We start from the raw sequence: 26939 nt of genomic DNA on the forward strand, positions 1-26939 counted from the left end.
CATCATCTGTGGGTTCTGTGTGGTATTGCACCGCAACTGAAGTGAATAAGAGCTGAGCTGAAATACCACACACAACCATCAGCCAAGGGTGGCGCTCCGTTTGCAGCAGTAAATCTAGACCCTTCTAAGTTCCACTGTCCGGGAAAGCTGGGTGATAAAAGAAACAACCCCGATTATAGCCTTGACGCAACTGTCTCTCCCAAGCTCCTGAATGGTGAAGGGATGCGGCTCTGCATCACTAAGGGGTCTGCAAGCTCCACTGCCCCCCATAACGACACGATTGTGGTTTTCTAGGTCATTTATTTGGAACAACAATTTTAACCCCCCCCCCCCCCCACCCCCCAAAAATTGTATTTTAAATAAAGTCAAAAGCTAAATCTAGAGTTGATGACATCACGGCGGAGGCAGCAGCTCCCCCTCCACTTCCTCCAGCCCCCCAGCAGCTGCCTGCTCTTTCTTCGGAGAGTCATGTTGGTAGTTTTGCTCGTGTCGCATCCGGGCGGACCTGGAGCAGAAGCTCCTCCCACAGACCTGGCAGCTGAAGGGGCGCTCGCCGGTGTGCGTCCGCAGGTGGTTGATGAGGCTGGGCTTCTGGGAGAAGCATCGCAGGCACACGTCACACTGGTACGGCTGCTCCCCGGTGTGGATCCTCTGGTGGCGGAGCAGGACGGAGCTGCACTTGAAGCTCTTGTTGCACTGCAGGCAGGTGAACGGCCGCTCGCCGCTGTGCGTTCTCTGGTGCCGGACCAGTGAGAAGTTGCAGTTGAACGTCTGGCCGCACTCGCGGCACATGAACATCCCGTCTCCTTTATGGCTCCTCAGGTGTCTCCTCAGGTCTTTGGAGCTTGAGAAGTTCAGGTGACAAATGCCGCACTTGTGGTACTGCTGCCCAGGAGAGACGGAGGTGACCGGCTCCGGGTAGACGATCCCTGGCTGCTCGATGCAGTGCGAGTTCCGGTGGCGCATGAGAGACGAGCGGTGACCGAAGCTCTTCCCGCAGTCGGAGCAGACGAAGCAGGGGCTGCTCGCGTGTAGCTTCTGGTGCTCTCCGAGCAGGGTCTCAGAATGGAAGAACTTCCCACAGTCCGGACATATACAGTTGCTGCACCCTTCCCGCTCCACCTGCGGCTTCTTCTCCTCGCCACTGGCTTCCTTTCTAGCATCTTCAGGATTCTTGTTGCTTCCCTGCGCCCCGGAGCCAACCCCAGTCTGCGGACGGCACAAGTCTCGCTCCTGGTCGGCGGGCTCTTGCTTCACACGGTATTTCTCTTTCTCCTGGTGGTCGCTTCCCATCGACATTTTCTCCACTTCTGAGGATAAAGAAAAAAAATCACTATGAAAGTCTCCCATAGACTGTGGAGGCCACTAGGCCACCAGGGATACGATGTACTACAGCACCTGGGCAGAAGAGATATAAGAGTAACAGGCCTCACGCACACGGGCGGCTCGTACTCCGGCCCTGGCAGCAGCGGCGTCCGTATGTAACGGTCTTTCTTTCTCTTCATCTGTACTACGCACGGTCCGCGAGGCTCGCCGCCGGATACGTGCAGTACAGATATTTTTTTAAACTCCTGCTTTTCCCGCTTTATCGCCTATGGATGACACAGAATCCGCGACCTCTCCGCAATGTCAATTGTAGAAGGGCAGTGGATTGGAGCGCAAAAATGCGGCATGCTGCGATTTTTCCTCTGCAAGCGGAAACCGCACCTGATTTCGGCTCGTGTGCATGAAGAATCAGTTTTCCATAGCAAGCTATGGACAGTATTTGCTGCGGAACCCGGAGACGGACACCCGCTCCACATTCTGCAATACAAATCCGCCCGTATGCGTGAGTGCACATTCACAGTGGTCTGTTTCAAACCCACCATGGCACCAGGCCTGCTATAACCCATGGGGGTCACCAGAAATACCAACATTTCCACTAGAGCAGCAGGGATAATAAAAACCCACAAGGCCACCAGGAATACCATAACCTATTAAAGCAGCAAGGACGGTGTTGAGCCACTACGCTACCGGGGATATTATGTGTTAACCCGTCTGGTTACATTGTAGTATTTATGGTGAGCCATTTAAAACGATATGAAAAATGTGCAAGGTCACCAGGGATAATAGAACTCTTAAAGCATCACTGAATACTAAAAATGTCACTTAAGGCACATCGGATACCGAAATTCTCAAAACTCACAAACCACCAGGTATATTATATCTCTAGAAGTTCACAATACTTTAAACTTATAAGCCTGCAGGAATGGTGTTGAACCACTAAGCTACCAGGGATATTATACATTAATCCACCTGGTCAGGAGATATTATAAATGTAATACTCATAAAGATTCATTTCAAACCCACTGGGGAACTGTGATATTATAAATCCACAAGGTAGCAGGCATGCTATAAACCACTGGGCCACCAGGAATACTAAGCATCGCACTGCAGCACCAGGAATCTGATAAATCCCACTATGACACAAGGAAACTAAACATTTAAAAGGCCACCAGGGAAAATATTCCTCTTTAAAAAGTCTCCAGGTATACTATTAACTAATAAACCACCAAGCCACCAGGGATATTATAAACCCAAGAGAGGGGCAGAATTATTATGTATTCACCCAGCTGGCCACAAGAGATATAGTAATGTTCAGCGATCTGTTTCAGACCCACTAAGGAACCAGGCATGTTAAAATATTCCTGGTGGCCCAGTGGTTTGCAAAGGTGTCTAAAAGATACTAAAAATCTCATACAGTACCATGGATAATAAAATAATGATAATAATCTTTATTTGTACAGCGCCAACTTATTCCGCAGCGCTTTCAAAGCACGGGGGAAACACAAACAATGCGGCAATTACATGTGGTATACAATTAATTGGAAACAAATAGGGGAGGGGTGATAAGGAGGTACAGGGGCAGGAGAAGTACAGGATAGGCAGAGTGGAAGGTGTGGGGAGCCATTGGGAGGGGCAGGGGGCATGTTGTGGGGGTTAGAGGAGATTTGATAGAACAGGGATTATAGAACTTCAAAAGCTCCCCAGGGATACTAATACCTAATAAAGCACTAAGCCACCAAAAGACTATATCACCCCACGTGGCCACACGATACTATAAATGTAACCCTCATAGTACGCCGAGGCACCAGAGATATTATGTATCCGACCACAAGAGATAATAGTCATAGTGATCCGTTTCAGACCCGCTGAGGCACTCGGGATTCTATAAACCCACTAGGGCACCAGGCATGCTATAAACCACTGCGCCATCATAATTCTAAAATGTCACAAGATATACCAAAAATCCACAAGGCCACCACTAAACCACCAGGCACTGTGATGAACAACTACCTCAAGCGGGCGTATTATAAACACACTAGGTCACCAGTCATGCTATAAACCAACGGCCCACCAGGGATATTAGAACTCTAAAAGGTCACTAGATGCCAACATTTTCACTATGGCATCAAGGAAAATAAAAACTCACATCAAGGGGGAAACTATAAACTGACAAACAAGGAGGGATGATGCTGAACCACTAAGCCACCTGGTCACAAGAGATATTAAACCCCCTGGGACACCAAGCATGCCATTAACCACTGGGCAACCAGGAATAGTAGAACTACAAAAGGTCATTAGAGAAACTGAAAATCCCACTACAGTACCGCAGATAGTATACATCCGGGAGAACAGACCAATGATCCAGCTCAGGCTTCGGGCTGTGTTCTTCTAAGATTGGGGTTCTTGCATTGGGAAGGGGAGCTTCTGAAAGTGAATGGGCTGGGGTCTTCATCTCATACTAAAAATCCCATTACGGCACCAGGGATACTAAAAAACCCCATTAGGGCAGAAGAGATATGAACCCCCCCCCCCCCAGGACACCAAGGACATTATAATTCTAAAGAGTCACCAGGGATACTTAGCAAAAAAAGGGGCACGGGGCACAAAGAATACAAAAAAGGCCTTGTGGCACAGGGATAGCGCCAGGAATCCTAAGAACTAGTTAGGGGTAAAGGCTGTGCCTTGTGATATGTCTCATGGCTCCTCACATGCTCCCCTCACCTTGTCCATCCGGCAGGTGATTGTGCTCATGCCGCAGCAGCGCAGACCTGGAGCAGAAGCTCCGCCCACAGATCCAGCAGCTGAAGGGGCGCTCCCCGGTGTGCGTCCGCAGGTGGATGATGAGACTGCTCTTCTGAGAGAAGCCCTTGGTGCAGACTTCACACTGATACGGCTGGTCGGGGGAGTGGATCCTCTGGTGGCGGAGCAGGACGGAGCTGCACTTGAAGCTCTTGTGACACTGCTGGCAGGTGAAGGGTCTCTCGCCGGTATGTGTCCTCTGGTGACGCACCAGGTAGAAGTTACTGGTGAAGGTGCGGCCGCATTGGTGACACATGTAGCGCTGCTCCCCTCCGTGACTCTTCAGATGTCTCTTCATCTCACCTGAGTCCTGGCAGGTCACCTGACAGATGCCACATTTGTAGGAAGGCCGAGAGTCCAAGGAGTAATTATTGGAGATTTCTCTTATCTTGGCGTTACAGAGCAGATCTGCGTGCGATGCAAGCAACAAACGATGCGCCAAGCCCTGTGACCTCTGACCCTCACTGGTACCATTCGTATCCTTCCCCTCATCCTGAGTAACAGAATCCGATTTCTTTTCCTGGACGGGACCTGCTGGACGAGGAGTCACGATCGGGGTCCTTTCTTGGGAAGAGTCCGGCCTTGTTGTGTCCGCAGCGTTCTTCTGAACTGCTTCACGACTCGCCGCCTTCTCTTTTTTCTCACCTACAAAAAGGGAATAACTGGTCACCAACTTGTGTTCAGCTTCATGTAGTTCATCAAATTTACCAATCCCCCCGATCGTCACCCCTCTGTTCTAAGATATCTGTCTATTGTACGGTGCGTGCGCTAAACAAGCTGCAGCTGCCATCATATACCATCGGCAGCACCGCAATGACAATTTACACTCTTTGTAAAAAAAAATGTCGTTGTTCTGCTGCAGACCCGGCATGCGGCTCCATCTCAGACAGATCTGTAAATGATGAGAGTTGTGGTGATTAGATGGACGGTCTAAACCGGAGGCCTAAAAGTGGTTCCCCTCTTGGCCTATAAGAGGCTCTCGGAGGCTCCGTGTGTTTAGTGACCTCTTCTTCCACTGTAGAGCTTGTTGACCACTAGACGCCTCTACGACACAGAAATGATTTCACCCCGTTACCAGAGGGGGGCGCATTATTGTGAGAAGCTGGATGGCCATATCGATAAACTGTCCCCCCCGGCTGTCCTGACCAGACTGTAAGGAGATGTTAGGACTAGTGGATGGGGGCACACAAGGCAACCGGGCTCAGCCCCCCCCCCCCCCCCCAACAGACCAGCAGTAGAGAGGAGCGTCTGACCAGACTGTTAGGAGGTGTTGGGACCAGTGGATATGTGAGGGCACACAAGGTGACCGGGCTCAGGACGCCCCCTACAGACCACCAGTAGAGAGGAGGGTCTGACCAGACTGTTAGGAGGTGTTGGGACCAGTGGATGAGGGCACACAAGGTGACCGAGCTCAGGGTGCCCCCCCACAGACGACCAGTAGAGAGGAACGTCTGACCAGACTGTTAGGGGGTGTTGGGACCAGTGGATGTGTGAGGGCACACAAGGTGACCAGGCTCAGGACCCCCTACAGACCACCAGTAGAGAGGAGCGTCTGACCAGACTGTTAGGAGGTGTTGGGACCAGTGGATATGTGAGGGCACACAAGGTGACCGGGCTCAGGACGCCCCCTACAGACCACCAGTAGAGAGGAGGGTCTGACCAGACTGTTAGGAGGTGTTGGGACCAGTGGATGGGGGCACACAAGGTGACCGGGCTCAGGACGCCCCCTAGAGACCACCAGTAGAGAGGAGCATCTGACCAGACTGTTAGGGGGTGTTGGGACCAGTGGATGGGGGCACACAAGGTGACCGGGCTCAGGACCCCCTACAGACCACCAGTAGAGAGGAGCGTCTGACCAGACTGTTAGGAGGTGTTGGGACCAGTGGATATGTGAGGGCACACAAGGTGACCGGGCTCAGGACGCCCCCTACAGACCACCAGTAGAGAGGAGGGTCTGACCAGACTGTTAGGAGGTGTTGGGACCAGTGGATGGGGGCACACAAGGTGACCGGGCTCAGGACGCCCCCTAGAGACCACCAGTAGAGAGGAGCATCTGACCAGACTGTTAGGGGGTGTTGGGACCAGTGGATGGCGGCACACAAGGTGACCGGGCTCAGGACCCCCTACAGACCACCAGTAGAGAGGAGCGTCTGACCAGACTGTTAGGAGGTGTTGGGACCAGTGGATATGTGAGGGCACACAAGGTGACCGGGCTCAGGACGCCCCCTACAGACCACCAGTAGAGAGGAGGGTCTGACCAGACTGTTAGGAGGTGTTGGGACCAGTGGATGGGGGCACACAAGGTGACCGGGCTCAGGACGCCCCCTAGAGACCACCAGTAGAGAGGAGCATCTGACCAGACTGTTAGGAGGTGTTGGGACCAGTGGATATGTGAGGGCACACAAGGTGACCGGGCTCAGGACGCCCCCTACAGACCACCAGTAGAGAGGAGGGTCTGACCAGACTGTTAGGAGGTGTTGGGACCAGTGGATGGGGGCACACAAGGTGACCGGGCTCAGGACGCCCCCTAGAGACCACCAGTAGAGAGGAGCATCTGACCAGACTGTTAGGGGGTGTTGGGACCAGTGGATGGGGGCACACAAGGTGACCGGGCTCAGGACCCCCTACAGACCACCAGTAGAGAGGAGCGTCTGACCAGACTGTTAGGAGGTGTTGGGACCAGTGGATATGTGAGGGCACACAAGGTGACCGGGCTCAGGACGCCCCCTACAGACCACCAGTAGAGAGGAGGGTCTGACCAGACTGTTAGGAGGTGTTGGGACCAGTGGATGGGGGCACACAAGGTGACCGGGCTCAGGACCCCCTACAGACCACCAGTAGAGAGGAGCGTCTGACCAGACTGTTAGGAGGTGTTGGGACCAGTGGATATGTGAGGGCACACAAGGTGACCAGGCTCAGGACGCCCCCTACAGACCACCAGTAGAGAGGAGTGTCTGACCAGACTGTTAGGAGGTGTTGGGACCAGTGGAGGGCGGCACACAAGGTGACCGGGCTCAGGGCGCCCCCCCACAGACGACCAGTAGAGAGGAACGTCTGACCAGACTGTTAGGGGGTGTTGGGACCAGTGGATGTGTGAGGGCACACAAGGTGACCAGGCTCAGGACCCCCTACAGACCACCAGTAGAGAGGAGTGTCTGACCAGACTGTTAGGAGGTGTTGGGACCAGTGGAGGGCGGCACACAAGGTGACCGGGCTCAGGACGCCCCCTACAGACCACCAGTAGAGAGGAGCGTCTGACCAGACTGTTAGGGGTATTGGGACCAGTGGATGTGTGAGGGCACACAAGGTGCACACTGCCCCCACTAGTGGTGTGATGGTCTGGGGGGGTCATTACATAAAACAGGCGGTCCGCCCTAGTGGTGGTACGAGGGACAATGACAGCTCAGCGATATATTCAGGACATCCTGCAGCCACATGTGTTTCTCTCATGGCAGCTTCCAAGAGGCAGCAGGATAATGCACGGCCGCACACACAAGGGGGTCCCCACAACATTGTATATATATATTATATAGATAGGTTACTGGCAATGTGTGTACACACACACACACACACACACCTTCTACAGGGGCTTATAAGTGGATGGGCTGGGGTCTTCATCTCATATTAAAAGTGCCATTACAGCACCAGGGATGCTAAAAACTCCACTATGGCAGAAGAGATACAAAATGCCCCCACAAGGGCACCAGGGACATTAGAATTCTAAAGAGCCACCAGGGATACTTAGAAGAGATAGATAGAGATATCAGCATATATGTATATAGGCTGCTGATATCTATCAGCACTGGCAGATGCACACACAAGCCCACGTAACGGAGCAGCTCTGTGGATTCCAGCTCCGGGCTCAGGAGGGGTGTTTTCTGCAACATGGATTCCAAATTCACAAGTGGAAGAATCTGCGCCGTATGAACATTCGCAGATTCCCATGGAACTCAACTCAACCAACAGGCAGAAGGGACATTATAAATGTAACAGTCATAGTCATCTATTTCAAACCCACTGGGACACCAGGGATATTCTAAACCATAGCACCAGGCATACTGTAACGTCCCTGGTGGCCCAGTGGGTTTATATCATACCTGATGCCCTTTGGGAGGATCAAGTACCTCTTATGATCTTTTAGCTCGTAGTACATCACTGCAGCACCAGGGATAGCAGAAATACCACTGCGACACCAAAACTATTATAAAGTCACCTGGGGCGCCAGGCATGATATAACCACTGGGCTACCAGGAGTAGTACAACTCTAAAAGATCACCATACATACTAGAAATCTCAGAACGGCACCAAGGATACTAGAAGCCCAAAAGGGCATCAGGAATATTCTAATGAGTCACAAGGAACACTAAAAGCCATTATAAACCTAATAGATCAGGACTGCTACAAACCCCCTAGATTACCAGGGGTATTATAAATATTAGAAATTCCGCTAGGGAACAAAGATTATTATAAACCCACTAAATACCATCAGGCTACCAGAGATAGTGGAAGTCTAAAAGGTCACCACACATTAAAAATCCCTCTATGGCACCAGGGACACTAAAAAGGCCATCGGGGATACAAAAAAAAAAAAAAGCCACTAAGGCCCAGGGCTAGGGAGGCTACAAGCCCACTACAACAACAGGGATATTATAAACCAGCTAGGGCACTAGGCATATTATAATATCCCCGGTGCCCTACTGGTAGTATCGAGCGTCTCCGGTGATATTTTAGAGTTATAGTATCTCACTGCGGCACCAGGGATGCTAAAGATCCCGCTGCGGCACAAAGACTACTATAAAGCCACTAGTGCACCATGCATAATATAAACCACTGGGCCACCAGGAATAGTGCAACTCTGAAAGATGACCAAAAACACTAGAAATCTCAATAAGGTACCAGCGATACTAGAAACCCACAATGGCATCATATTCCAAAAAGCCATTATAAGTAGAGATGAGCGAACATACTCGTTTCGAGTAATTACTCGATCGAGTACCGCGATTTTCGAGTACTTCAGTACTCGGGTGAAAAGAGTCGGGGGGCGCCGGGGGGAGGCGTGGCGGCGCGGGGGGTAGCAACGGGGAACAGGGGGGAGCCCTCTCTCTCTCCCTCTCCCCCCCCCCACTCACCCACGGCGACCCCCGAATCTTTTCGCCCGACTACGGAAGTACTCGAAAATCGCGGTACTCGGGCGAAAAAGGGGCGTGGCCGAGTAGGTTTGCTCATCTCTAATTATAAGCCTAATAGATCATCAGGAATGCTACACACCCACTAGGTCACCAGGGATATTATAAAGTATTAGAAATCCCACTAGGGCACCAAGATTATTATAAACCCACTATAGTATTAGGCATGCTATAAAGCATCGGGCTACCAGGGATATTATAACTCTAAAACGTCACCACCTATTATTAGAAATCTCTCTATGGCACCAGGGACACTATAAGGACCATCAAGGATATTCTAATAGGCCCCAGGGATTCTATGCGCCCCACCAGGGCCCCGGGGGAATTTATCCACCCCACCAGGGCCCCAGGGATTCTATCCACCCCACCAGGGCCCCAGGGATTCTATCCACCCCACCAGGGCCCCAGGGATTCTATTCACCCCACCAAGGATAAAGATCACCAAGATATTATAAATCTGAAAGATCGCCAGACATACTACAACAGGCACCAGGACACCAAAAATGAAATAGTCATAAAGAGTGGTAGAATAGCACTGATCCCTATAGAAAAAAATCCATATGAACGAGGCTTTACAAAGCATCCACAGCGCTGCCCAAAAAACTCAAGATATGTGCTTTTACCGCCAACTGGCGGGGCTTTACAGATTAATCTACTGTACAACCACACGGACGTCATCAATTGATTTGAAGACCATGGTGATTTACGGTACAACCACATGCAGTGAGGGAGGCGGCAGCTGCCAGCGTCTCCACCCTTGGCAGTATTACCCTAATATACTTAAAGGGGTTGTCTCGCGAAAGCAAGTGGGGTTAAGCACTTCTGTATGGCCATATTAATGCACTTTGTAATGTACATCGTGCATTAAATATGAGCCATACAGAAGTTATTCACTTACCTGCTCCGTTGCTGGTGTCCCCGTCTCCATGGCTCCGTCTAACTTCGGTGTCTTCTTGCTTTTTTAGACGCGCTTGCGCAGATCTATCTTCTCCATTCGGCTCGGCTCGGCTTGGCATCACCGGCATTTTGGCTCCGCCCCCTTGTACGCGTCATCGCGAAGCTCCGCCCCCGTCACATGTGCCGATTCCAGCCTCTGATTGGCTGGAATCGGCACATATGACGGGGGTGGAGCTTCGCGATGACGCGTACAAGGGGGCGGAGCCAAAATGCCGGTGATGCCGAGCCGAGCGGAGAAGATAGATCTGCGCAAGCGCGTCTAAAAAAGCAAGAAGACACCGAAGTTAGATGGAGCCATGGAGACGGGGACGCCAGCAACGGAGCAGGTAAGTGAATAACTTCTGTATGGCTCATATTTAATGCACGATGTATATTACAAAGTGCATTAATATGGCCATACAGAAGTGCTTAACCCCACTTGCTTTCGCGAGACAACCCCTTTAAGACGCCTGGCTGCATTTCCAGTCTCTGCTGCCATCACTAGGGGGAGCTCTCTTAACAGCTCTGAATAGAGCAGATCTCATCATACAGGCGAGCTGAACAACCAGTGCGCAAAAGAACATGCTCAACTAACAGCCCGGGATCATGCGTACTGGGAAATATAAGCTCCACCTATTTCTTACCCAGCACCCACCTTTCCAGTTCTTCATGATGTCATGACGGTTGCGCTGGTGCCGTATCAGAGTCGAGCGGGAGTAGAAAGCTCTGCCGCAGACGAAACAGATGTACGGCCGTTCCCCAGTATGTGTCCTAATGTGGATGACCAAGCTGGCCCTCTGGGTGAAGCCTCGCCAGCAGAGCTTGCACTTGAAGGGCTGCTCTCCTGTATGTGTCCTCTGGTGTCTCACTAAGAAGTAGTTACAGTGGAAGTCGCGCCCGCAGTCCTGGCACGTGTACCTGCCGTCACCCATGTGACCTGCCAGATGTTTCTTCAGCTCGCTTAGGTGCTGGAACTTTTGGGTGCAGATGCCACATTTTTGGCCGAGTTCGGAGGTGTCCGTGAGGGCCTGACTGACGCTGGGGGCCTTCTTCACCGCCAGACTACGGCAGCGAGACCGCTGGTGTCGAACGAGGGTGGATCGGTAGCTGAAGTTCTTGCCACACTCAGTGCAGGGGAAGGGTCGGCCTCCGCCGTGCGTCCTCTGGTGCGCCGAGAGCTGCGATGACTTTTTAAAGCTCTTGCCGCAGTCCAGGCAGATGATGCCACCATTGTTGGAGCCTGCGCTTCCTACGTTATCTGCTAACAGCATCTTGGGGTCGGATTGAGGAGCCGCTCTGGGAACGCCTTCCGGTTTTACAAGACTTTGTGGTGGCGGCGACTTCTCTGCAGGAAAAAGAAGACTTATCATTGATGCGACGACATCATCACCGAGCGAAATACCGGATAGGATATCGCTGCTCCATCAGGTACTCACTAGTATCACTAGGACTGCTAATATAGCATTTCTCGAAATCACCTCCAGAGCTGCAATCATTATTCTGATGTCACATTAGGTCTTATACCAGTGTCCCCTCCAAAGCTGCAGTCAGAATTGTGCATCTATGGACATCACTTATCAGCTTCACCCTAATCACCTCCAAAGCTGCAATCACTATTGTGTCATTACATCATGTCTTATACTACAGTCCCCTCCAGAGCAGCAATCACCATTCTGCTGTCACATCATGTATTGCACCCCAATCTACTCTAGAGCTGCAATTACTATCCTGCTGTTATATCATGTCTTATACTCCAATCCCTTGCAGAGCTGCAAACCCTATTGTGTCATTACATCATGTTATACACTCCAGTTTCCCCCAGAGCTGCGATCGCTATACGACTCTTGCATTATGTCTTATGCTCTAATCCCACTGAGAGCTGCAGTTTCAGTTCTGCTCTTATATCATCTAATCTAGTTCAATCGAACTGAGCACAAATCCCAGATACACAACCCTTGCCGACCCCGAGGGGTGCAGATTACTGTACAGTGCAGTGTATATGCGCCATCTCACACAACCAGCGCAGCACAAGATGCTTCTTACAGACTGGCAGGAAGTGAAATGTGAAGCCCGGCAGATGACGGCAAAATAGGCAGAAGCAGAACTGCAGCTCTGGGGGTGACTGCAGCATGGAGAGATACTCACAGTCATGTGCAGACGGAACCTTAAAAAAGATGTCCAGAAGCAAAGCTCCCCAACAGCTCCAATTCAGTCAGCTCTGAGGAAGGGGCCAGGGGAAGAGAAGTGCGCCAACACCACGCACGGTCTGCCACCCGCTTACCATCGCCTGCCTCACTGTCAGCGCGTCTGCCATCTTGAATGCCAACCGGGAGTTTTCCGTGCCTCGTCCCGGAGTCCATCTGCTGCTCTGTCCATTGCGAGTTTTTCTCATCACATAGCGACTGGTCACTCCCCGACCTCTTCATCGACCAATCAGGATCAGCCTGCTGCTCCTCCGATTCCTCTACTGCATACAGAATACGGAGACAGAAAGATCACAACCGCCATACAGACAGGACAAAGCCGATATGGACGTCTATAGGTCAGATACTGATGGGATGAAGCTGATAAGTGATGGATATCTATAGGTCAGATACTGATAGGATGAAGCTGATAAGTGATGGATATCTATAGGTCAGATACTGATAGGATGAAGCTGATAGGTGATGGATATCTATAGGTCAGATACTGATAGGATGAAGCTGATAAGTGATGGATATCTATAGGTCAGATACTGATGGGATGAAGCTGATCAGTGATGGATATCTATAGGTCAGATACTGATAGGATGAAGCTGATCAGTGATGAATATCTATAGGTCAGATAATGATAGGATGAAGCTGATAAGTGATGGATATCTATAGGTCAGATACTGATGGGATGAAGCTGATCAGTGATAGATATATATAGGTCAGATAATGATAGGATGAAGCTGATAAGTGATAGATATATATAGGTCAGATAATGATAGGATGAAGCTGATAAGTGATGATATCTATAGGTCAGATACTGATGGAATGAAGCTGATAAGTGATGATATCTATAGGTCAGATACTGATGGAATTAAGCTGATAAGTGATGATATCTATAGGTCAGATACTGATGGAATGAAGCTGATAAGTGATGATATCTATAGGTCAGATACTGATGGAATGAAGCTGATAAATGATGGATATCTATATGTCAGATACTGATAGGATGAAGCTGATAAGTGATGGATATCTATAGGTCAGATACTGATAGGATGAAGCTGATAAGTGATAGATATCTATAGGTCAGATACTAATAGGATGAAGCTGATAAGTGATGGATATCTATAGGTCAGATACTGATGGGATGAAGCTGATCAGTGATGGATATCTATAGGTCAGATACTGATGGGATGAAGCTGATAAGTGATGGATATTTATAGGTCAGATACTGATGGGATGAAGCTGATAAGTGATGGATATCTATAGGTCAGATACTGATAGGATGAAGCTGATAAGTGATGGATATCTATAGGTCAGATACTGATAGGATGAAGCTGATAAGTGATGGATATCTATAGGTCAGATACTGCTGGGATGAAGCTGATAAGTGATGGATATCTATAGGCCAGATACTGATAGGATGAAGCTGATAAGTGATGGATATCTATAGGTCAGATACTGATAGGATGAAGCTGATAAGTGATGGATATCTATAGGTCAGATACTGATGGGATGAAGCTGATAAGTGATGGATATCTATAGGTCAGATACTGATAGGATGAAGCTGATAAGTGATGGATATCTATAGGTCAGATACTGATAGGATGAAGCTGATCAGTGATAGATATCTATAGGCCAGATACTGATAGGATGAAGCTGATAAGTGATAGATATATATAGGTCAGATACTGATAAGATGAAGCTGATAAGTGATGGATATCTATAGGTCAGATACTGATGGGATGAAGCTGATAAGTGATGGATATCTATATGTCAGATACTGATGGGATGAAGCTGATAAGTGATGGATATCTATATGTCAGATACTGATAGTATGAAGCTGATAAGTGATGGATATCTATAGGTCAGATACTGATGGGATGAAGCTGATAAGTGATGGATATCTATATGTCAGATACTGATAGGATGAAGCTGATAAGTGATGGATATCTATAGGTCAGATACTGATAGGATGAAGTTGATAAGTGATGGATATCTATAGGTCAGATACTGATGGGATGAAGCTGATCAGTGATGATATCTATAGATCAGATACTGATAGGATGAAGCTGATAAGTGATGGATATCTATAGGTCAGATACTGATAGGATGAAGCTGATCAGTGATGGATATCTATAGGTCAGATACTGATAGGATGAAGCTGATAAGTGATGGATATCTATAAATCAGATACTGATAGGATGAAGCTGATAAGTGATGGATATCTATAAATCAGATACTGATAGGATGAAGCTGATAAGTGATGGATATCTATAAATCAGATACTGATAGGATGAAGCTGATAAGTGATGGATATCTATAAATCAGATACTGCTGGGATGAAGCTGATAAGTGATGGATATCTATAGGTCAGATACTGATGGGATGAAGCTGATAAGTGATGGATTTGCATTTTTAGCTGTAATATTTGAGGTATTATCTAAATAACCTGTACCATCATCAAAACTAATCACATGGTTATTATTACAGACACTGAATACGAGATCCTGATAATCACCGACTAGTCAGGGTGTACATAAATACTAATCTTATAACAATTCTGTGTCCCAGCATTCTCATTGGTCAATGTGTCTACAAGCTTCACATTATACAGCTCTACTCATTGCAGAGGCTGCTGTGATCAAAGGACCGCACATCCCCTGTAAGGACAGTTTTATTCTCTGTCTGGGTGATGGGCCATTTACATGAGACAATTATCGTTCAAAATTTGTTCAAACTAACTAATTTGAGTGATAATCTTGCAGTGTAAATGCACAAAAATGGCTCACTATCCGTTCACTTATCGTTATCGCAGATTTTCAATCAGTATAAGAACTGTCGCTGGCTTCTCGTTGCGTGTAAACGCTCCCTGCTTCACATAGAAGGTCCAGCGATCCAGCGGTGAAGTCTGTCAGTGTAAACGCTCTGCACCTCAGCGGTGACATCAGCACGTGTGCAGTCCTTTACCCGACTGTCGCCCCGTGTGAAATGGCCGTTAGTTAATCAAAGAATTTCATCCTTTCCCTTTCAGCAGGGAGAAAGTAAAGGACTTCAGTAATCCTTCTCTCCTGTATTAAATGGCACAGAACCCACACGTTTCTTCTAGCCTAGAGACTTGTATCTCCAGCTTGGTTCTTTATGCCCCTGAGCCAAAACTCCAATGGCACGTCACGCCCTCCCCTATGGGGATCCTGGACTCCTGAGATCTCTCCCCTCCACAAGTAGATCCCCGTCATATAGTCAGTCCTCACCTATGATCTTGGTTATGTCTGTGTCCTTCTCCTGCTTCACATCCTGCATCATTTCCGTGTCTTCCTGCTGCTCTGAACCCCTCTCATCATCATCATCATCTTCATCTTCGTCATCATCATCGGACGTGGAAGGATCGTCGAGCTCATCTGATGAAATGTCCATGATCTTCAGCTTGATAAAATCTTCATCATCTTCCTCTTCGGTTGAACCTGCAGTAGGAGAGGATTAGATTAGATTACGCTCCGGTCCCCATTTGGGGGGGGGGGGGGGGCGGTGGGTCGTACCTTCAGCGGGTTCATCCTCTTGGTGACTTCGCTGGTGGTTGGTCAGGTCGGACTTGGAGCAGAATCGGCGCTGGCAGACGGAGCAGGTGTAGGGGTGCTCCCGGGAGTGCGACTTGAGGTGGAGGATGAGACTGCTCTTCTGGGAGAAGCCCTTGGTGCAGACGTCGCACTGGTACGCCTTCTCTTCGGAGTGCGCCCTCTGGTGGCGGAGCAGGACAGCTTGGGTCTTGAAGCTCTTGTGACACTGCGTACAGGGGAAGGAGCGCTCGGCACTGTGCGTCCTCTGGTGGCGGACCAGCGAGACGTTACTGGTGAAGGTCAGGCCGCACTGGCAGCACATGTAGCGCTCCTCCTCGCCGTGGCTCCTCATGTGCCTCCTCAGCGCGCCGGCGCTCTCGTACGTCTCCCGGCAGACGCTGCACTCGTGGGACGGCCGGGTCTTCGTGGGTGCCACGCTGGAGGCCGGAGTCGCGCTGCGGGACTTACAGTGAAGTCGCTGGTGCTGCATGAGGGAGGAGGGCAGGCTGAAGCTCTTCCCGCAGTCCGGGCAGCTGCACGCGCCCCGCTCCATCTGCATGCTGCAAGAGAAACATGGCGTTAGGAGAGCGAGGGGGGTCAGGGGGCGGAGTCTAGTGCGGGGACCGCCATATATCATCAGGAGGCGTCACATGATCATCGCTGCAGCTGCCATAGCAACCAATCTGCAGAGGAAGTACGCACTAATATGGGGGGTCAGGGGGCGGAGTCTAGTGCGGGGACCGCCATATATCATCAGGGAGGTCTCACATGATCATCACTGCGGCTGCCATAGCAACCAATCTACAGAGGAAGTACGCACTAATACGGGGGGGGTCTAGTGCGGGGACCGCCATATACAGTGATGTATACCCCCGCCATCAGGGAGGCGTCACATGATCATCGCTGCGGCTGCTTTCATTGACCAAAGCAACCACTCAGAGGGCAGCTCACAGAATAACAGCAGTAACCCGATTGGCTGCTCTAGATGGCTCCTCCCCTGCTCTACAGCCCATAAAAGAGGCCATGTGTACTCGCGGGGGGAGGGGCGACATGACGTCACTCGGTGTATACTGTACCGTACTGACGTCAGCAGAAGAGTCCTATGATGTCACCCCGGATCTCCTGCACTGCACGGACGCCTCCTGCCCCTCCCCTGATCCGGCAATGCACCGGTTAGGTCTCCCCTCAGCACCGCACGGGTTAATAGCGCTCCTCACCTCCTGGTCGCACGGGGCTTCATACTACAGAAGCATCTTGATGACGTCACGGTCATGTGACCGCTGCCACAGGCTCCGCCCTGCCCTATGCTGACGCCCAGAGGCTGGGATCGGCGGTAGAGAGTCACGTGACGCTTGAGTGCGGGATGTACCACTAGGAAAGAAGAGGGGGGTGTACGGCCGAGTCCATGTCATTACGCGGGGTTGCACGGGGTTCTATAGGGTCCCGGCCGGTCTTTGTACTGTATATATAACTGATAACAAGGCATCAGGTATATACAGTGAAAGGGGGAGGTTCTACCACAATACAGCCTGTCACATAGGGGTTATGTACACTTGTCAGAAAAAGTAAGTGAACCCCTGTGTTAGTGATTTCTCCAGGGGATAAGTGGCAAAAAATCTCTCAGTTCCAGTGACTCTCCGCCCGCCCGGAGGCTTCGGGGGGAGGTACATCACTACGGCCCTCGTCCTGCCATCATGGCCGCGCTGGCGACTACCTGATCAGACACGGCGAGGCTTCCTGTTGGCCGTAGGGTTGTCAGTGGGGTGTGGTTAGGGGCGTGGCTTATCACAACTGATGTTTTATAGGGGCGTTCCATGCTGTCAGAGTTGGGATAAATCGGGTCGGAGTGGCAGCCGCCGCCATGCCTTCCCCGTGTAGTGGCCGCCGCTTGTAACTGCAGGTGCCGAATAATTGTGAAGAAGCGGAGCAGCACCGCCGGGCTTCCAAACAGCTGGTAACATCCAATCCATAAAAATGGGGCCGCAACGTTTCATCCCCAACAGAGGCGCAGCCCTCACTGACATCCGTTACAACCCCCACCGGCCGTGGCAGCAGCCTCTGCTCCGACACAGCCAGACACTGCGCTGCCTGGAAAACCCCCGTGTCACTAGTGGCCCCAACTAGTAGATGTGACCCCAGGAGTAATAGTGTCCCCAGAGTGGCCCCCAGGAGTAATAGCTAAGAGGGATAGCTAACACTAGGGGAGAGAGGGAGAGGATTCAAAAAGATCTAGAAAAGCTTGCACAGTGGTCGGCGACTAACAGAATGGTATTTAACAAGGAGAAATGCAAAGTCCTACATCTGGGCAAGAAAAATGAAGGAAGCACATACAGAATGGGAGGAATTGGGCTAAGCAGCAGCACATGTGAGGAAGACTTGGGTATACTAATAGATCATAGACTGAACATGAGTCAACAATGTGATGCAGCAGCCAAAAAGGCAAACACAATTCTGGGATGTATTAAGAGAAGCATAGAGTCTAGATCACGTGAGGTCATTATCCCCCTCTACTCTTCCTTAGTCAGACCTCATCTGGAATACTGGGTCCAGTTCTGGGCACCCCACTTTATAACAGACATAGACAAACTGGAGCAAGTTCAGAGAAGAGGTACCAAGATGGTGAGCGGTCTGCAAATCATGTCCTATGAGGAACGGGTAAAGGATCTGGGAATGTTTAGCAGAAGAGAAGGCTGAGAGGAGACTTAATAGCCGTCTACAAATATCTGAAGGGCTGTCACAGTGCTGAGGGATCAGCCCTATTCTCATCTGCACAAGGAAAGACTAGAAGCAATGGGATGAAACTGAAAGGGAGGAGACACAGATTAGATATTAGACAGTGAGGGGGATCAATGAGTGGAACAGGTTGCCACGGGAGGTGGGGAGTTCTCCTACATTGGAAGTCTTCAGAGGAGGACATACATCTGTCTGGGATGATTTAGTGATCCTTCACTGAGCAGGGGGTTGGACCTGATGACCCTGGAGGACCCTATGACCCTGGAGGACCCGATGACCCTGGAGGTCCTGATGACCCTGGAGGTCCCTTCCAACTCTACCGTTCTATGATTTTAGTGCACCCAGTAGTAAGTGTCTTCTGTAGAGGCCTCACTAGTAATACTGACTTCCTTAGTGCTCCAGTAGACGTAGTGAATTATAGAGGACAGCACCTTGATACAAATGATGCCATTATAATGTAGTATCAGGAATAACTCCCCTGGTGCCGAGCGGGACCTCCAGATAGTAGAGACCCCCGCTGGCACTGGAGATCCTGGTGGGCTCAGCAGAACGAAATCCAGGAGAAACCGTTAGTAATTTACCGGAGAAATAAGACTGCAGAGCATCTACCGTGGGGAAGGAACATCAAGAAGAGCGCCATCGGTGGGGTCTACAGATGTAAATGTCGCCCCCTGATGGAACAAAGAAGGACCATCAGAATCAGTTTGTGAATTGTAGCTGTAACTATGTGGTTTACTTCCTGGAGTGTCCTTGTGGGGGCAGTATATAGTATATGGGCGTACAACCAATGCTCTCAGATCCCGTACGAACCAGCAGAGGTTCAGCATCTCCACAGGCGACACCCAACACAGCGCTTCATGACACGACGGTTACCCCTCCGCAGTGAGTGGCCGCAAAATCATTTTCTCAACTGCGAGCGAGGGCGATGTTGTGGATTTATAGAATGAACACGTCGGTTCCAAGCGGTCTACACGAAATGTTAGAAAAAACATAAAACAACAATAATAATAAAAAAAATGTAAAAAATCATGAAAAACAATAAAAATGAAAATCTATCTAGAATAATCCCAATCCATCGATATCTGCCAGGGAATCGGGTTGTTTGCGCTGTTCGTCGTTCCGAAGAGTATCTATTAGTTATCTGTGTCGTTATCGCGGGATGTGATTTTTGAAGGTTTTTTTGATGTTCTGTTGTTTTTTAGGCACTATTGGAAATGGGTATTTGTATTTTAAACGCAAACATTTTCTATGCTTCCCGCTATTCTGAATCATCTGGAGAGATGTTCTATGTTGCCTGGACAGGAGCCTTAGCCCGCTGCAGCGCAGGTGGGAGCTATCCGTAAACCCTTTCCAATCCACTGTCTGACGTCTGAAGACATTATGATTTAAGGCTGTACAGCTCTGATGTTGGAAGACGTCTGTTGGGGTTCTCTTACTATATATTGCCAGCCTCTCTGCTGTCAGAATCTATCCAACGTGTCACCTCATGCAGTACTGGCTTTAGCCAGCAGATAGCGACGTTGTGTAATGGCAGAAAAAGAGTAAGCCCCCTAGGAAAACCAGGATACAAATTGGATTGGAAAGGGTTAATATTGTCATTAAAGCTTATGTGACAATAGGCGCTGGGGGAGTGGCCTAAACACGCCTCTTCTATTCAGCATCCCGGGTGCTTAATGGCACCAGTTGCTATGGAACACTACAACATCCCGTGCACCACATGATCATGGACGGCATAGGAGTGACATCACATCACCCACGCCCGACGCTACAATGAAACACATTCGCGTTCCACAAGTTAGGGAGCATACGCCTTCATTGCCTCTGGGACCAAAGGGGATTGCCTCGCTGACGTCAGAGATGCGCCGAGAGCGCGCCCGGTGTCCAAATAGCGGGAGTTTTCATAGACTAAGAGGCATGTGTGGCTGTATATAGATATACAGGTGTATCGTATGTGTGTTGGGCTGTGTATGCCGACACCCGCTGCATCGTCCTGCATGGCTGTATACAGGTGTATCGTATGTTGTTGGGCTGTGTACGCCGATACGCGCTGCATCGTCCTGCATGGCTGTATATAGGTGTATCGTATGTTGTTGGGCTGTGTACGCCGACACCCGCTGCATCGTCCTGCATGGCTGTATATAGATGTATCGTATGTCTGTTGGGCTGTGTACGCCGATCCATCGTCCTGCATGGCTGTATATAGATGTATCGTATGTGTGTTGGGCTGTGTACGCCAACACACGCTGCATCGTCCTGCATGGCTGTATATAGATTTATCGTATGTGTGTTGGGCTGTGTACACTGACACCTGCTGCATCGTCCTGCATGGCTGTATATAGGTGTACTGTAGGTGTGTTGGGCTGTGTACGCCGACACCCGCTGCATCGTCCTGCATGGATGTATATAGATGTATCGTATGTGTGTTGGGCTGTGTACACCGATCCATCGTCCTGCATAGCTGTATATAGATGTATTGTATGTGTGTTGGGCCATGTACGCCGATCCATCGTCCTGCATAGCTGTATATAGATGTATGATATGTTGTTGGGCTGTGTACGCCGATCCATCGTCCTGCATGGCTGTATATAGATGTATGATATGTTGTTGGGCTGTGTACGCCGATCCATCGTCCTGCATGGCTGTATATAGATGTATCGTATGTGTGTTGAGCTGTGTACGCCGATCCATCGTCCTGCATGATTCTTGCGATGTTCTTGAGGTGCAGCTGACATGTTCGGGCCAGAGACTGGATATAGCGAGTGGAGGAGAGATCAGGGTCGAATATAACCCCAAGGCAGCTGCTGTCTGGCAGTGGTATTATTGCCTTGTGAAGTGGGTTCATCCACATAAGCATGCGCGCAAAAAAGTGCGCAGCATGCTCTATTTTACTGTGCATTATCACAGAGAAAGAGAACATCTAGAACTAATTACACTAATTGCACATTTCATGGCGCATGCACGATTTGTGTTCAGTAAAACACAGCCCATTGTCCAAGTGCGCTTACACGCATGTGAGCGTGGGCGGGGCTTAGAGGAATAGCAGATGATTGGTCGATTGAGCCTCACTATCTCCTATCCACTGGTTGGACTGCCGGTCAGGCTGCTGACAGGCGGTGCTGAATCAACCTCTGCAGCCTCTGTATCACAAACCTGCGCTGTAGGAGACGGGGTTAAACGTCTCGCAGGGACAACAGAAGACGAGCGTCCTGCGGCTTCCTGTTCGCCTTTCATCCTCAGGATCTTCCATTATGAACTGGAAGGAGCCTCCTATTGTTGTGAATGTCACTGGGGAGGGTGATGTCACCGCGGTCCGCGTTGTCCGGCCTCTATACATAACACTAGATGTGAACCGCGGACCACGAAATCCCGACAAGCAGTGTTATACGCTAAAGCGTAGTTGACCACAGTGTAAAAAGCAAATGAGAACAGGGAGAACAGTCATCCTGGCGGCTCCCCGCCTAACCTCAAGGCAGTTAATTGCAATCATTCTTCACTGTTATCAGCCACTCCAGCTGTGGATAGGCTGACTGCAGTGGATTTAAAGGAATGAGACACAGGAAATGCAGAGAAAGGTGAGCGGTCTGCAAATCATGTCCTATGAGGAACGGTTAAAGGATCTGGGAATGTTTAGCAGAAGAGAAGGCTGAGAGGAGACTTAATAGCCGTCTACAAATATCTGAAGGGCTGTCACAGTGCAGAGGGATCAGCCCTATTCTCATCTGTACAAGGAAAGACTAGAAGCAATGGGATGAAACTGAAAGGGAGGAGACACAGATTAGATATCAGACAGTGAGGGGGATCAATGAGTGGAACAGGTTGCCACGGGAGGTGGGCAGTTCTCCTTCAATGAAAGTCTTCAGAGGAGGACAGATCTCTGTCTTTGAATTTTTAGTGATCCTGCGTTGTGCAGGGGGTTGGACCCGATGACCATGGAGGTCCCTTTAAACTTCACCATTATATCAGTACTGATATAAGTTCTGGACTGTGAGCACCTCTGACCTTTTATAATGAATGCATTTGGAATGACTCCCTGCAGGCACTTGTCATAGTGACTCATTCTACAGGAGATAAGGAGTTAATGACGGTTTGCGGACACAGTGACATGTCAGGACACGCCTAGGTAAGAATGAGCGGTGGCAGCGCACACCATCTGGGCACTGACAGAACTTGTCCTGCAGCAGGGATGCTCATAGTGCAGGCTGCACCCCTATGGGATTAGAGGGGGGCTGACAGGTCATAGACACCAGAGCACTACCCCCGTTGATGTCATTATGTGAGCACACCGTCACGTTGGGTGTGGCCTAGGCTCTCTGCACATACATGGGGGTGGAGTTCCCCTTTAAGGATTGTTTGCAACGTGAAGGATTTGATTGAAGCCGCAGACTTCAGTGGTGGTTGAAACGGCTACATCTGGTCCTCAGCCGCAGTTATCAACAGGAACCAAAACATAAACCGCACTGAAGAGGTCGAGTAGCAAATATCCTCCCCCCGCGCCAAAGTGTACACTGTCTAACACAGGATTAGTAACTCTTCCCTGCTCTACAGACGTTGGGGGGCTCTGCCTGTAGGGGTCGGCACTCTGCTGCCCACAGGCCCTGAATGGTGTACAAGTCTTTGCTGTTGCCTGTGTGTCAGTCTTCACTGCAGTGTGACATACTATTCATGAAATACAGAGCTCAGGATGAGCAGAGCTGCAGGTTATATAACCCTGGGTCATGTGTGATACTCTCTTCTGAGCTGTATATCTAATCCTATTCTGTGTGATACAGTTTGAGTTTGTGTATCTAATCCTGCCATATGTGATACTGTCTGATGTTCTGTGTATCTAATCCTGCCATGTGCGATACTGTCTGAGGTTCTGTGTAGCTAATCCTGCCATGTGTGATACTGTCTGAGGTTCTGTGTATCTAATCCTGCCATGTGTGATACTGTCTGATGTTCTGTGTATCTAATCCTGCCATGTGTGATACTGTCTGAGGTTCTGTGTATCTAATCCTGCCATGTGTGATACTGTTTGAGGTTCTGTGTATCTAATCCTATCCTGTGTGATACTGTCTGCTGTGTAGTGTGAGGGGTTACACTGTATCTCCGGCCGGGTGTTTACAGTAGTTGGATACAATGTATCACTTCCCGGCGGACGTTCCGTTGGAATGCTGGGAATGAGTAGAGCGCCGTGCACATCACAGGGCAGAGCTGAGAGGCGGAACCTGCTGTCACCCCCGGGCACAGAGACTGCTGGAGGAAGTGAGAGAGTGCAGGGGAGAGTGAGAAAGGAGTGCAGGGGGAGAGAAGTGAGTGTAGGGAGAGAAGAGAGAGCAGGGAGAGAGAAGTGTGAGAAGGGAGTGCAGGGAGAGAGAAGTAATACAAGAGAGTGCCGTCGGCTGTGAGCATCAGCAGAAGTCTGAGTAAAGAGAGTGCTACATGTGGAGTGACTGCAGTTTAAGATCCTCCATAGGAAGTCGGCACTAAGAGCCAGGAGCATGGAGAGACATTTGCTCAGACCAGAAGAGACGGACCCCTGAACAGTGTGCCCAGCAGTGAAGGGCAGAAGAGAGGACAAAGGATGGACACAGAGTGACTGCAGCCTCCCACAGGTGACAGCAGTTATGCTTTACTTGTCTCTACTATCATGTCTATACTGCACCCCTACACCTTATACCTGACACTGCACCCCTATACCTGCTACACCTGAGTTATAGACACTGCACCCCTATACCTGCTACACCTGAGTTATAGACACTGCACCCCTATACCTTACAGTGTACTTCTATATCTGCTGCATCTCAGTTATGCAGACACTGCACCCCTATACCTGACATTGCACCACTTTACCTTGCAGTGTACCCCTAAATCTGCTACAGTTCAGTTATGAGGATACTGCACCCCTATGCCTGCTATTATATCCCTACTAATTGGCACCCTGCAATCTTGTACTAGCTACAGCACACTAGCCAGTATGTACTATACGTACTGCTATATGCACCTCATTTATCAGGCAGTTGCACCTCTACAGTGGCTGCTATATTCTCCCAATTAGAGTACTGCCCCCCAGTGTGTGTCCTCAACCTTCAGCCCCTCACCTGCTGGCTTGTGTCCATACCTCTGTGAGGAGGATCCCATCATGTTATGTGCTTCTTACTTCATCCTGTGTGTGACACCAGAGGTGACTGCCCTCCCCCCCCCCCCCCCCCCCCATAAACACTCTCTGCTTCTGCTGTCTCAGAGCCCCTCTCCCATTCTGATGCTTTATGAGCTGCTCTCATTTCTTCTTTCTCTTTCTGTCAGTCTCACTCCTTGAAGTCTTCTGCCTATCAAGGCCACTCTCTATGCCGCTCTTCCCTCTTGTCTCTCTATCCTGTCTCAAGCCACACTCTCTCCTTCTGTCTCTTTCACACTTGCTTTCCTCCTGTTTGCCTCTTTGGGCTGCTGTCTCCTATCTCTCCCTCTTTGGGACAATGTTTCCTATCTCTCCCTCTCTTTGGCCACTACCTCCTATCTCTCCCTCTTTGGGCCACTGTCTCCTATCTCTCCCTCTTTAGGCCGCTGTTTCCTATCTCTCCCTCTTTAAGCTGCTGTCTCCTATCTCTGCCTCTCTGGGTCCCTGTCTCCTATCTCTCCCTCTTTGGGCAGCTCTCTCTCTCTCTCTCTTAGATGCTTTCTCCTATTGGCCACTCTCTACACTGCTCTTCCCTCCTCGTTTCTCTGGTCCCCTTTCTCTCTCTCTCTGGGGCACTCTGTCCTGTTGTGTCTCACTGGACAATTTTTTCCTCCTGTCACCCTTGTCTCTCTCTCTTTCTAAGCTGCTCTCTCCCCCCATCTTTCCTTCATGTGCTGTCCCCCAGTCTCTTTTGGCCATTCTCTCCTCTTGTCTTTCTCTGTGTTGGTCTTTTCTCTCTATCTCTATCATTTACTCTCTCTTCCTGTCTCACTCTTGACTGTAGTCTCTTCCTTCCATCTCTATGGGCTGCTCTCCTCCTGTTTCTCTCTGGGTTGCTACCTTCTCCTGTCTCTCTTTCTATCTCAAAGCTCCTCTTTCCTCTTGTTACTCTTTATGGGCTGCTCCTGCTCTCTGGGATGCTGCTCTCTCTCTCTCTGAACTGCTCTCCTGCTGAATCTCTCTCAGGACTACTCTCTCTGCTTGTCTCTGTTTATAGGCTGCACTCTCCTCTTATGTCTCTTTGGGCTGCACTCTCCTCTTGTGCCTTTTTAGGTTGCTCTCTCATCTTTTCTCTTTTTCAATTGTTCTTTCCACCTCTCTCTGTCCTCCAGTCTCTTTCTCTCTTTCCTCTCCAGTCTCTCTCCTCCAGTCTCTCTCTCTCCTCCAGTCTCTCTCTCTCCTCCAGTCTCCCTCTCTCTCCTCCAGTCCCTCTCTTTCCTCCAGTCACACTCTCTCTTCTTCAGTCGCACCCTCTCGCCTCCAGTCTTAAGGCCCATTTACACAGAGCGATGATCGCTCAAAAATCGCAAAAAAGTGAACGCTTTAGCGATAATCGTTGCATCTAAACATGCGGCCATCGTGCACTTTTCATGCACTGCTAGCTGATTGTTAAATTTAGTCCAACCTAAAAATCATCCTTCAGCCTTATCAGGAGTTCTCTGTAGGGAGTGCTGATAGCATTGTTTCCTGCTGGAGAACAAAAGAAATGAAAGCAGATAGGAGCCCTCAATAGAGATGAGCGAGCATACTCGATAAGGCAAACTACTCCAGCGAATAGTGCCTTATTCGAGTACCTGCCTGCTCGTCTCTGAAGATTCAGGTGCCGGCAGGGGGCGGGCAGCGGCAGGGGAGAGCAAGGAGGAACAGAGGGGAGATCTCTCTCTCCTCTCTCCACCCCGCCCCCCCCCCCCTGCTCACTGCCGCAACTCACCTGTCACCCGCGCCGGCAGCCGATTCTTTAGAGACGAGCGGGCAGGTACTCGATAAGGCACTATTCGCTCGAGTAGTTTGCCTTATTGAGTATGCTCGCTCATCTCTAGCCCTCAACTAAGTGCTATTAACTGCACTTAGCTAAAGGCTTCATTTGCACACTTAATTGCTCTAAAGTAGCTGAGTAGCTACTTAAAAGTTTATGCAAAATGATTGCTCAAAGCTGTCACTCAGACTGTCTTTTGAGCGATCATCGCTTCGTGTAAATGGGTCTGTACTCTGTCTCCTTCAGTCTCATTCTCTCTCTCTCCTCCAGTCTCTCTCTGTCCTCCAGCCTCTCTGTTTA

At 49.8% G+C, this 26939-nt stretch overlaps 2 protein-coding genes across 4 annotated transcripts in view; one reads left to right on the plus strand and one right to left on the minus strand.

Moving 5' to 3' along the window:
• Positions 1-392: 392 nt before the first annotated feature.
• LOC136591606 (zinc finger protein 11-like) lies at positions 393-21906 on the minus strand. Of its 2 annotated transcripts, none has more exons than XM_066588538.1 (7): positions 21877-21906; positions 15976-16553; positions 15691-15900; positions 12529-12714; positions 10903-11592; positions 4048-4770; positions 393-1310 (listed from the first exon to the last, which is right to left on the minus strand). In XM_066588538.1, exons 2-7 carry the CDS (start codon positions 16550-16552, stop codon positions 394-396), a joined length of 3303 nt encoding a protein of 1100 aa, XP_066444635.1. In that variant the 5' UTR covers position 16553; positions 21877-21906; the 3' UTR covers position 393. The 2 variants fall into 2 exon arrangements, with proteins under 2 accessions (XP_066444635.1, XP_066444634.1); XM_066588537.1 differs by lacking the exon at positions 21877-21906 and adding an exon at positions 17211-17270.
• A 1132-nt stretch (positions 21907-23038) lies between these two features.
• Positions 23039-26939, plus strand: part of LOC136591632 (ankyrin repeat domain-containing protein 50-like) — a 39103-nt gene continuing 35202 nt past the window's right edge. The window contains exon 1 of one of the 2 annotated variants that reach the window (XM_066588540.1): positions 23039-24320. The gene's annotated coding sequence lies outside the window, so the exon portion shown is untranslated. The remainder of the gene's footprint in view (positions 24321-26939) is intronic. The other variant, XM_066588539.1, reaches the window with a different exon arrangement.

This window comes from Eleutherodactylus coqui, chromosome 1 (assembly GCF_035609145.1).
Source record: "Eleutherodactylus coqui strain aEleCoq1 chromosome 1, aEleCoq1.hap1, whole genome shotgun sequence".
Lineage (NCBI taxonomy): Eukaryota > Metazoa > Chordata > Amphibia > Anura > Eleutherodactylidae > Eleutherodactylus > Eleutherodactylus coqui.